Source organism: Tupaia chinensis, unplaced genomic scaffold (assembly GCF_000334495.1).
Source record: "Tupaia chinensis unplaced genomic scaffold, TupChi_1.0 Scaffold143602_1, whole genome shotgun sequence".
NCBI classification, from domain to species: Eukaryota; Metazoa; Chordata; class Mammalia; order Scandentia; family Tupaiidae; genus Tupaia; species Tupaia belangeri.
In genome coordinates this window covers 2,100,839-2,113,937 of record NW_006203448.1, presented here as the reverse complement: position 1 = coordinate 2,113,937, position 13,099 = coordinate 2,100,839, and the positions used below count along the sequence as shown (strand labels likewise).

Sequence of the window (13,099 nt, the reverse complement as noted above, 5' to 3'; positions counted from 1 at the left end):
TTTTTTTTTTGAGAGGTTTTTGCTATAGGACGCATGCGCTCGCCAGAAAGACAGAGACAGAGAGATAGAAAGTGAGAAATCACCCCCCAGGGGGGATGACCATGCCACAATCCCTTCTCCTCCATTCTTCTCTCGAGATCTTGGGCGCGCATGCACACGCGCCTGGCATGAATTTAAGCCACCAGGTCTGGGACTCGAACCGCAGTCGACTACATGGGAGTCCAGCGACATAGCCATTACGCCAACTGCTGGTCCCAAACCACTCAGTTTTGAACCCCACCTTCCTGATACCCCTTGGGACGTATCACTCTAATTTAACACATTCTGCTTTCTATAAAATGTGATGATTCCCCAAATCTGTGTTCAGTGAGTATTTTTCAAGTACGTGTTATTACACAGGCCAGTAGAAAAGTGCCTCATCACTGCGGTCTCGGTGACTTTCTAATTAGTAATATAGCCTATCACTTGTGCCCCACTACCTTTCTCAAACACATCTGCCTTTGGTGGATTCCTGCACACAGACATGAGCGGTGAGACTGAAGGCCAGCCCGCTGAGAGCATCCCGGATCAGGACGAGCCCGGAAGTCATTGGTGATGCCATCTCAACGCTTTCTTCACATAGACAATAAAGTCCATGAAAGATTGCTGGTTCTAAGAGTATTTTGTCTTTACCACGATCCAACAGTTAAGCATTACTACCGGTGTACCATTTTGATAAAAATTTTAAAAGATTGGTCAAGGCTCAGTGTGCTCTTCCCGGCTCTCCCCAAAAGCCAGCTGCCGTGTGCTGCCTCCAGCAGCCTGGGAAGTCAAGGCAGGAAGATCATGACACAGAGAAACCCTGCCTTAACTACCCCCTCCACACACACACACAGAATGGATTCACCCAAACATCAGTTAGGAGGCTGGCACCATTGACCCGGGTGAAAGAGTCTTAACGGGGTGTTCGCTCCCTTGTTCATTCTCCGCCGGCCGTGTGCTGCCTCCAGCAGCCTGGGAAGTCAAGGCAGGAAGATCATGACACAGAGAAACCCTGCCTTAACTACCCCCTCCACACACACACACACAGAATGGATTCACCCAAACATCAGTTAGGAGGCTGGCACCATTGACCCGGGTGAAAGAGTCTTAACGGGGTGTTCGCTCCCTTGTTCATTCTTCCATGGGGTCTGTGATTCTGTTCAAAAGCAGGCCTTGAATGTGTACAATTTTTAACCTACAGCATGCCAGTAAAGAAAATACGCTGTTCACCACTGAACAGGGATTGAATTCCTATTTTATAGACCCTACAACACAGGACCACAGAGTTGATTTTGAGGCCAATTCTTCCTCTGCACGTCTCTGAACAGATCAAGCAGATCTTACCAGAAGCATCGCTGACGTCCCATTGGGTCGGGACAACTGGATGGACATTTCAGGAAACATCCTGTCGATGCGGCTGATCACATCGTCGACATACCTAGGCGGGAGGAAGAGACACACGTGTGAGCTGGCCCGGGTCAGAGCTCCATGAGTCGACATGCTGTGAGTGGCACGCAGGGTTACGAGGCTTGTTAGGGAAGATAGGCCTCCCTGGTTTCTTGTCTTTCTGGCGACAGGCATGTTGAAGCGATGTCTTTTGGCATTTGCCTCCTTATTTTTAAATAATGTGTTTTTATTGCTGGTTCTTGATTTTTCATTGTGAGACATGGCCTATTAACTTTCTTCTACAGAAAATCCCATGTGGCTGTCGCCCTCTGAGCCGCTGGTTCCCACCAATACTGGCTTTCCAGTCTTGGGTGGTCTCATGTTCCTGGTGGGGCTTTTCTTTCTTTTAGGACTTTTCCCCCCATCGGGTATGTCTGTTTACCAGACAGAGAGACAGAGACAGAGACAGAGAAAGGAAAACTAGAAATCACCCCCCAATGGGGACAGCCACGTCACAGTGCCCTCTCCCCCATTCTCCTCTCAGGATTTTGGGCTCGTGTGCACATCTCAACCATCTGACTAAAAAATTCCCTGGACCAAATCCCTTGTTTGTGTGTGTGTGTGTGTGTGTGTGTGTGTGTGTGTGTTTTGAGAGGTTTTTGCTACAGGGCATGTGCACTCACCAGAAACAGAGAGACAGAGAGACAGAAAACACAATCCCTTCTCCTCCATTCTCCTCTTGGGATCTTGGGCACACACACATGCCCAGTATGAATTTAAGCCACCGGGTCCAGGACTCAAACTGCAGTCGACTACATGGGAGTCCAGCAACATAGACATTATGCCAACCTCTGGTCTCCCAAATCCTTTGCTTTAAATTCCTAAAGTCATTTTTCGTTTTGCTCTAGCTAATTCAAATTATATTACAATTTTTGCTTAAGTCAGTATTCTGTGTTTACATTCTAAAACCTCTGTATCTATTTCCAACGGCTGAGCCTCACCGGGGCTCAGTGAGTGCAATGATTGACTCAGCCAGCTTTGTGTCTTCCTGGGCTTCTGGCCTGCCATAGTTTTCATTTGATTAATTGTTATTCCTAAATTCTCTACTTGACCCTAAAACTTCTCTTACAGTTGTAAATAACAGGCAAGCTTTGAGTTCCACTTTTTCCTTGGCAAGATCTCTCCAAAAGGGTAGTTCTTTTGGTTCAAATGTAACCTATATACTCTTACGGTTTAAATAATAATTGAGATAACTGACATTAAATACTTAGCATGGTGTCTGGTACACGGCAAGGGCTTAAAAAGGAGGAATGCTCTTACTGTTCATTCTACCACATGTACCATGGGCCCACTCTGCAAAAAATGCCCTTTCTTAGTGAGGTCAATTCTCCCCGATGGTGGAGGGTCATCGTGAAGACACCAGCCCACAGCATCAACAGCTGAGTCTGGCTCGGGTCCCTGGAGGGTAAAATCATCCGAATGTTTGTGCTCGCCATCCGAGCACACTGGACACAAAGGGGATACATGGTATAATCACTGAGATGCAAAACTATCTATTCAGGTTGTGTATTAGATTTCATATCCATTGGATATGACAAATTAAATTACACGCCCATTAAATCAGGCCATATAAGAGGTGTATTTTCTTGGAGGAAGAAGGACAGCAGCTCTCCATTCATGAGATGAAAAGATTTGTTTGAAACCTAGATGGGGCTCATGACGAGAGCAGACCACATAATGTCATTTGTTAAAAAGGGAAAACCACGCCCGTCCTGCAGCCTAGTGGTAATGGGGCTGATCCCACGCGGCCCACTATGGTTCCAACTCTGGCCCCAGTTACTCCCGATGGAGTGGGATAACGGGGAGAGAGGACTGCGGTGTAACTGCCTCACTCGGCATGCTTTCTCCCTGTTGCTCTGACGAGTACACGTCTTCTGGCAATTTGGGGGAAATAAAGGTGAATATCAACATATTAGGTACGTACAGTCAAAAGGTAATACTACTGTGAAGTCTCCTATGGGGGACAATCCACCTCACTAAGAGGGGGCACTTTTTGCAAAATAGGCCCATGGTGTGTGTGCTAGAATTAACAGTAAGAATGCATCCTTTTTAAGTTCTCGCCATGTGCCAGCTTTTCCTTAGGGAATGTTATATAAAATTGGAGCTGAAGAAGGAAGCGGGAGGACCAGCAGGCGGGTTAGTGGTTAAGATGTGGGACTCCTACATGGTCAACGGTGGTTCGAGTCCTGCACTCAGTGGCTTGAAACTTATGCTGGGCACGTGTCCATGCGTGCCCCAAATCCTGAGAGGAGGTGGAGGAGAAGGGATTGCTGTGTGGCCATCACCCCTGAGGGGGTGATTTCTTGATTTTGGTCTCTCTGACAAGCACATGCATCCTATAGCAAAGATCTCTCAAAAATAAGCAATAAAAGTAAAGAAGGGAAGGGAAAAACTGAAGCACTCATGGTAAAGAAGCAGGACAGGGAAAAGACTGGAAGAGGGACGCCTCAGAGGAGGTGAAGGTGAGCTGAAGGCCATTAGCTCCTGGGGAAAGAGGCGAAGGGGAGCCTTTGATGTTCTTCGAGTACACAAATGGCTTTTACCAAGTCCCTTCTGAACAGCTGTCTTCTATCTACAGAAAGGACCATCGCGTGAGGATAGGGCATCAAAGGGCCACCTCATTCAGAAGAACAAGAGGCATTTCTTAAGGGTAAGACCCCATTCTGCTGATTCTCTAATGGTTTAGAAGCAGTCTTCCCTGGGTGCTAAGAGACTGGCCGAGACGCTGCACATCATGTCCTGCCGCCCGTCTCAGTCACAGCTTCAGACAACAACCTGGGAGCTAAGCTCCCGAGCGACAGAGGTGGGCAGTGACAGAGCGAATGGACTCCTCTTCCATCACTGCCACGGGTCCTTGGTGGGGGATGACACGTGAGGAAACTCCAAGCCAGAGCTTAGGCCAGGTCACTGAGAACACCTCTGTATCTGCACGCTTCTTTTCTAAATCTATGTGCATGGTTTAACCCCAGTTTTTTCAGACTCAGCAAGAAGCAAAATGCACCTTCCTGTGTGAATGGAGGTCACTGCTAAGTATATGCTAATGGGGAGGGGGCGAGGCCATGCCTTCTGCACTGGTCCTCAATCAATAGCCATCATAGCTCTGGACAGTAGAAAGCCATGAATATGCAGACCTTCCAAACAAAAGCACCACCCTGACTTGCCCCAACCTTTCACCTTGAGCTCTCACACCACAGGAGAAAGCTAGTCTCTGTAGTAGGCTAAACAAACAGGGGTGGGTAGGTTAAGTGCTGACGTCAGGTCATACAAAAAGCCAGAAACCACGCTCATGTGGATTGCCAGAGCGCCATGCCAACTGCCCAGCTCCGCTTGCGTTTGGTGGGGGCCAGAGTTCCGACTGGGCAGAGAGCAGGTGCTCCCCGCGGTGTCCCCACCTCAGCGGCAGAGGAGATGGAGTCCCAAGGAAAAGACCTGCAGTTGGACAGGCCAATGGAGAGGTCCGGGCGGGTTTTTTTGTTGTTGTTTCTTCCTCAACTGTGATCTTAGATAGAGCTCAGCAACTCAAGTCAAAGATTTCATTAAGCCAAGATGAATTTTAAGGAGACAGTTTTTCGTTCATATGCCTACCATAAAGGAGATGCAAATTTCTTTTTCACAGGTGACATTATGTATTTGCCAAAAAGAGAAAGTCAGCTGCATCCTGAGCTGAGAAAAACAAAGTCTAAATTCTAGAAGTGAAAATCAAAACACTGCATTTCCAAATAGACCCAGCCTTCGAAACACAAACCAACCACTAGTGACTTGACAGAAATAAGGAAAGCTCGGGACAGCAAATTAAAAATCCGGAGGTAGAAACGACACTTTCTCTCGCCGATGGTGGGGGCTCCCATGGGAGGGGTCTTCGGCGGGGCGAGCCCTCCAGAGTCTACAGGGCTCTGCCATGGGCGCACCCCCTTGGAGTGCAGGGCTGAGGACAGGTAGGAACAGCACGCCCTCCTCCCACACTCCCACCATATGCTACACTCTGTGCTGTGGCAGAATCAAATTACTTTAATTTCTACCTTCGAAATATAGGCAAACAAGCAGGAACACAGCAGCGGTGACTAGTTGACACTTGAGCAGACGCGGCGCGGAAAGACATTAACTTAGTGCCAAATTGAGCAGTGAGTCACAATTTGCACATATCTGTCAACCTGTTAACAGGGTAATAACTTGGAAAGATTGCTGTTCCTATTTACATTACAGAAGCCTTTTGAAAATGGAGAACTGCTTGGTTCTCCTTCTAGAAGGAAGCCGATGAGCTGGCTTGCTGGTCTAAGAACCAGGCTAGAAACGCAATCTTCTAGAAATCACAGGTTCGGATCAAGGCATGATTCAGAATTTCAATATATGCAAGCAGAACATTACTTCTAAGCAACCAGTCTTGTTTCCCTGTCCTGTTCCCTAGTTGATGCCCGGCACTCAATGGTTTCCAACTTGGCTTTTCCAGGGCAACCCGCTGGGCTCTCCCTGAGATCCGAGCTTATCTTCTCCAGGTCTGTGTTACAACGGAAACAATTACACCTCGCTCAGATTCTGCCACTAACTTCCAAAGCCCCATACCCCTCACCTCTTCTGATTTTCAAGTAGCTCCGGCTGCTCCTTCCAATGGCCTTCATTAGAGCATCACAATGCTCCTGGCGGCCGAGACCCTCTAGGCCCTCTCCTCCCTCTCGGCCTCTCCTTGCATCACAATGCTCCTGGCGGCCGAGACCCTCGGCCCTCTCCTCCCTCTCCTCCCTCTGGACTCTCTCCTTCCTCTCCCCCCCTCCTCCATCTCAGCCCTCTCTTCCCTCTTGGCCTCTCCTCCCTCTCCCCCCCTCCTCCATCTCGGCCCTCTCTTCCCTCTCGGCCTCTCCTCCCTCTTGGCCCTCTCCTCCCTCTCAGCCTCTCCTCCCTCTCCTCCCTCTCGGCCCTCTCCTTCCTGTCCCCCCTCTCCTCCATCTCGGCCCTCTCCTCCCTCTCGGCCTCTCCTCCCTCTCAGTCCCCTTGGCCCTGTCCACCTCATACATTAACAAGAGGCGGTCTGCACACCTGCCCTGCTACATTGCCCCGCAAGGCTGCCCCTTGACCTGCTGGACAGCCAGGCAGCCTCACACCTCTCACCAGTATCCCCATCCAAGTACCCCACCGTGGCCTGGTAGAAGGGCATGCAAACACCCCTCCAAAACCGAAGGGCTTTCTGCAAATACAGAAAAGACTATCAGGTTTTCTGATCTCTCCCATCGCTGCCTTTTTTTTTTTTTTTTTTTTTTTTTAATCTTTCTTGGGTGTTAGAGTCCCTCTAGAAGGTCCTGAAGACTAAAATGCATGCCTGTACGACATTTTACATACAATCTGCTGCGGTTCACAGGCCCTGAGAATCCCTTCATGACTCAAATGAAGACTCATCGCTCTGGACCTCTTCTAGAATGGAAGTTTCTGGTTTGTTGTTGTTCTCGTTTCTACCGCTGCTCCTTTCTGAATGATGAATTTCATTTTTCACTAAAACTATTTTCCTTTCAGGGAACAAAGTAAACGTCTGTATATTAGTTGCCACCCAAACCCAAACACAGCTGAGGTGGCACAGGAGGTACAATCAATCTGCTATTTCTGACCATCCTAAAATCATGCTTCTTGGATGGAACCCTAAGTTAGTTTCCGATTTTTTTTGTAAAGTTTTGTTAGAGGGCACATGCGCTTGCCAGAGACAAGAGAGACAGAGAGACAGTAAGAGGGAAAGTGAGGAATCACCCCCAGGGGGATGGCAGCACCTCAATCCCTTCTCTGTTCTCTACCCGGGATCAGGCCACCAGGCCCAGGATGAGAACTAGAGTGGCCACGTAGGAATCTAGAGCCCTAACCACCACACACCACCTGCTAGCCCCTGGTCTTTGATTTTTAATTGGCAAAAATCATCTATACTTACCATGTACGACATGTTTTGAAATATGCTAGCCCTGTAGTGTGGCCGAGCCATGGTAAGTAATACATGCATTACCTTATATGTTTATTTACGTATTTGTGGAGAGAACACTCAAAATCTGCTCTCTCAGGGCCAGCAGGTGGTGTAGTGTGTATAGAGCCCACACGGCCAACCACGGTTCAAGTCCTGGACCCGGCAGCTTGCAAATAACACTAGGCATATGTGCACACGTGCTGAAAATCCCAGAAGGGACTGTGGTGTGGCCATGCCCCCAGGGAAGTGATTCCTCCCTTTCCTTCACTCTTTCTCTCTGGCAAGTACATGCACCCTTTGGCAAAATCTAAAAAAGAAAACAAAAGTTATGCTCTCTTGAGAGTGTCCGAGAACCCACCACTGTTATTAACTACACTCACCATTTGTACAACAGCTCTCTTGAACTTCCTCCTCTCATCTAACTGAAATTTTGTATCCTTCAACCAAAGTCTCCTCCAGGCGGCCCACTGCAGCCCCCCAGGCGCCCCACTGCACGCCCCGGGCGCCACCATACCACTCTGCTTCTAGGGGTTCAGCTTCTTTAGGTTCGAACCACTGGGGTCACACAGGGTTTGTCTTTTTTTGTACCTGGCTGTGTTATTTAACACGATGTCCTCTGGCTCGTCCACTCTGTTACAGGGGACAGCTCCTTCCTAAGGCGTGGCAGTGCCCCACGTGCACACACACCTCTCTCCTTCACCCAGGCACAGCTCAAGGGCACTCAGGTTGGGCCCCGCCCTGGCTGTTGTTGACAGCACTGCGGTGAACACTGGGGTGGGGGTGGGAGGTGGGGGGATGGCGATCTCTTCGAGAGCCGGTCCCTTGCTTCGGGATACACGCCCACAGTGGGACTGCTGGATCACACAGTAGTTCTGTTTTTAACTTTCTGAGGCACCTCCATACTGTTTTCTGTAACAGCTGCACTAATTCACATTCCACCAACGGTGCAAGGGTGCCCTTTTCTCCACATCCTCCCGACACTGAGCTTGCATGGTCCTTTCTGAACAACTGCCTCTCACTATCAACTAATCCTTCCCACAAGGTCGAGGGCTCCCCGGTTTTTTTTTTTTTTTTTTTTTTTTTAATCTTTCTTGGGTGTTAGAGTCCCTCTAGAAGGTCCTGAAGACTAAAATGCATGCCTGTACGACATTTTACATACAATCTGCTGCGGTTCACAGGCCCTGAGAATCCCTTCATGACTCAAATGAAGACTCATCGCTCTGGACCTCTTCTAGAATGGAAGTTTCTGGTTTGTTGTTGTTCTCGTTTCTACCGCTGCTCCTTTCTGAATGATGAATTTCATTTTTCACTAAAACTATTTTCCTTTCAGGGAACAAAGTAAACGTCTGTATATTAGTTGCCACCCAAACCCAAACACAGCTGAGGTGGCACAGGAGGTACAATCAATCTGCTATTTCTGACCATCCTAAAATCATGCTTCTTGGATGGAACCCTAAGTTAGTTTCCGATTTTTTTGTAAAGTTTTGTTAGAGGGCACATCCGCTTGCCAGCACCTCAATCCCTTCTCTGTTCTCTACCCGGGATCAGGCCACCAGGCCCAGGATGAGAACTAGAGTGGCCACGTAGGAATCTAGAGCCCTAACCACCACACACCACCTGCTAGCCCCTGGTCTTTGATTTTTAATTGGCAAAAATCATCTATACTTACCATGTACGACATGTTTTGAAATATGCTAGCCCTGTAGTGTGGCCGAGCCATGGTAAGTAATACATGCATTACCTTATATGTTTATTTACGTATTTGTGGAGAGAACACTCAAAATCTGCTCTCTCAGGGCCAGCAGGTGGTGTAGTGTGTATAGAGCCCACACGGCCAACCACGGTTCAAGTCCTGGACCCGGCAGCTTGCAAATAACACTAGGCATATGTGCACACGTGCTGAAAATCCCAGAAGGGACTGTGGTGTGGCCATGCCCCCAGGGAAGTGATTCCTCCCTTTCCTTCACTCTTTCTCTCTGGCAAGTACATGCACCCTTTGGCAAAATCTAAAAAAGAAAACAAAAGTTATGCTCTCTTAAGAGTGTCCGAGAACCCACACACTGTTATTAACTACACTCACCATTTGTACAACAGCTCTCTTGAACTTCCTCCTCTCATCTAACTGAAATTTTGTATCCTTCAACCAAAGTCTCCTCCAGGCGGCCCACTGCAGGCCCCGGGAGCCACCATACCACTCTGCTTCTAGGGGTTCAGCTTCTTTAGGTTCGAACCACTGGGGTCACACAGGGTTTGTCTTTTTTTGTACCTGGCTGTGTTATTTAACACGATGTCCTCTGGCTCGTCCACTCTGTTACAGGGGACAGCTCCTTCCTAAGGCGTGGCAGTGCCCCACGTGCACACACACCTCTCTCCTTCACCCAGGCACAGCTCAAGGGCACTCAGGTTGGGCCCCGCCCTGGCTGTTGTTGACAGCACTGCGGTGAACACTGGGGTGGGGGTGGGAGGTGGGGGGATGGCGATCTCTTCGAGAGCCGGTCCCTTGCTTCGGGATACACGCCCACAGTGGGACTGCTGGATCACACAGTAGTTCTGTTTTTAACTTTCTGAGGCACCTCCATACTGTTTTCTGTAACAGCTGCACTAATTCACATTCCACCAACGGTGCAAGGGTGCCCTTTTCTCCACATCCTCCCGACACTGAGCTTGCATGGTCCTTTCTGAACAACTGCCTCTCACTATCAACTAATCCTTCCCACAAGGTCGAGGGCCCAATGTCCATGACCTGAGAGGTCATCTGATTGGGGTCACACCGGTCACGCTCTTCAGATGCTCCTTGCTGTGTAAGGAAAGCCCTCCCCGCTCCCTGCAGCCTACTGAGGCATAGCTCAGGTGTGCCGAGTCCTACAAGACCCAGGGAGACCCTCCGTCCAGCTGCTGCGACCATTCCAGCCTCTGGCCACCTTGGTCCAACTCCCCAGGCAGGCACACCCCGCTGCGCACACCTGGGCACGTCCTGCACCCTCTGCCCGGAAGGCTTCTTACAGTTATTCCTCCACTTCCAGCCAGGCCAGTCCTACTCACGCTGCAGGGCTTGTGTCTCAGCTTAAATGCCACCTCCTCAGGGAAGCCCTTCCTGACACTCTGCTTGGCTCCTCTCTGAGTCAGGGCACCCCATTCTACCTTGCTCTGGTCCCATTTGTCATGAAACAACTTTTCAAATGACTATTTGCTTAAAATCGATTTGTTTTGCTGGACTCCCTGGGCTTGTCTGACCGCCTTCTTCAATCCCGGCACCTTGTCTCACTGCCTGGCACCAAGCAGGCGCTCCTTAAATAACAATATTTGCTGAATTGTAGACAGCCCATTAAAAGTCAGCTATGCAGCCCCAAGTCAGGCTGGGATGAAAACAATGAAAACGCAGAACTCCTCAGCAGATGAAGATTCGAGGTGCTGGAGTTCATTACATTGGCCATCAGAAGTCACTAACAGCAAACCCGAGAGCTCCACAAACCAAGCTCAAAGAAAGCAGCGACCCTTTCAAGTCCCCCGGCTTAACGTGCGGCTACAGAAGTCCTGCATCTGTTTTAGTAGGAGCTCGGTGCCCCTCAGAAGCACCGGCTTTCTAAAGAAGTGCACTGTTAAATGACACGCCGGTTTTAAAATGTGGCTTTTAACAAACTAATTAATACAGCTAAACAGTACTACAAAGACATGTGCTACATTGGGACTCCAATACCAAAATGCTAACAGAACAAGTGTAGAAGGCATTTATAAACATATCGGTTTTGCACAACATTCATTTTTCTATTCTACAATGTTAAAATACATCGCAAACTATTTGTTATTAAGGGCTTAAAATAATTTACTGGACAGATGGCTTAGTTCACTAAAGTCTGACCCTCCCCCAAAAAAGAAAAAAACCACAACAAATCTGGCCCCCTGCCAGCGATCCCATGCTACTGTGATGCTTAACAGCTAGGCCGGATTTAAATAGCATTTACCCCACACGGTGGTAACATACATGCTGTTCATTTTCGCCACCCATACACCACCTAAAAGATAGGAATGCGTGTATTAATAAACCACCTTTTCGGGAAAGGAGAATGCCCAGTGGATATCAAGAAGGGAGCCATCTGCATAATCTGAAAATGATTTAAGATTTTCCTCCGACGACGTCCACCACGGTGAGACAGAGGCCTTTGACAGTGGGTGGAAACACACTGGGGCTGGTTTAATTACGAGAATGAGATTGACTGGAACTCCACTATCAATCTCAAGATGCTGAAAAAGAGACTGGAGTTAAGTCAAACTTGCTCATCTCTTGGACTTGTAAAACCCTTGTACCGTGGCTATGAAAGACGTCTTATTCTCGCAGCACAGCTAATAGTACTCGCTACACGATACGCCCAAACAAGACAAAGCCTGCTTGGTGGGGCAGAGCAAGGCGCCCCTCAAGTGAAGCTGGATCCGTATGGAAGGTCTCGGGCTCGGCTCCTGGGCTGACCTGTATACTCAGGTGTGGCCCTGGCCAACTGCTCGCCAGGAAGACGGGGACTGTGGTGTGAGCCCCTTCTGAGGACACTTGTCTCTCATTCTCATGAAAGAAAGAAAAATGAAAAACAAACCAACCAACCAAAAAGCAAGACCAAATGTCGTGAACGTGGAAATAAGGGCACTTGCTTGATCGCAGTGCCATCCCTCACCACTTCCCCTCCCACCCCTCCACTGGGGCAACCCCAAGTGTTACCCTTGCTCACACCTGCGAGATCACCTAGGGGGACTCAACAGCCAGGCATGCAGGGCTGACAAGAGGGGGTTGCTTCCTGGGAGCGCAATGGCGACCAGGCAGTCTCAGCAGAAGGGGAGCTTGACCCCGTTCTGGCCTTGGCAGCTCGTGAATTCTGAACTACGGGAGTGAGCAAATGGAGGAGGGCCAGCTGGGCAAGCAGGCAGAAGCCAGCCCTCTGCTTCACAAAGCACGTGCAAGCACAAAGACGCGGCGCACAGTGCAGCCATCGGCACACTAGCTGCCCTCTTCCTGCTGGGTGCCAGTGGCTCCGTGAGCTCACGGTGCGCCGTGAACTAGAGCACGGGGCCAATACCGTCATAAAAATGGTCTCTTTTCTTCTTCGGTTTTTGCCAAAGGGCACATGCACCCGCTGTAGAGAAACAGACAGTGGGAGGGAGAATGAGAGATCACCCTCCAGAGGGGATGGCCACATCTCATCCTTTCTCCTCCATTCTCCTCCTGGGATCTTTGTGTGTGCACACACAGACCCGGTGTGATTTTCAAACCACCAGGTCTGGGATCCAATTGCAGCTGGTCATGTGGGAGTCCAGCACCTTAACCACCATACCACCCGCAGGCAAAAAGAAAACAACAACAAAAAACCACAATCGTCTTGCTCACAGTTTAACATGATTTAGAGAGGCAAGGGATTTAGTCTGTGAAGTATTCCTTTTAGATCTATTAATACATCTTTATTGGGCACCTACAATGCTCAGCACACAATTACTGTGTTCGAAGAATGATATTAAGCACAAATGACAGAAACACACGGAGCAGCTGCCCACAGCTGGCTTCTTTTTTTTGAGAGGTTTTTGCTATAAGCGCGCGTGTGCTCGCCAGAAAGACAGAGAGAGACAGAGAGACAGAAAGCGAGAAATCACCCCCCGGGGGGATGGTCACGCCGCAATCCCTTCTCCTCCATTCTCCTCTTGGGATCTTGGGCACAC

General features: G+C 49.2%; 1 protein-coding gene across 3 annotated transcripts in view; it reads right to left on the bottom strand.

Moving 5' to 3' along the window:
- MED27 (mediator complex subunit 27) overlaps positions 1-13,099 on the bottom strand; it is a 216,236-nt gene that overhangs the window by 74,348 nt on the left and 128,789 nt on the right. For all 3 annotated transcript variants that reach the window (XM_014582454.1, XM_027766647.1, XM_006164348.3), the window contains one exon: positions 1,366-1,459. In XM_014582454.1, the coding sequence (XP_014437940.1) occupies positions 1,366-1,459 (94 nt within the window). The remainder of the gene's footprint in view (positions 1-1,365; positions 1,460-13,099) is intronic.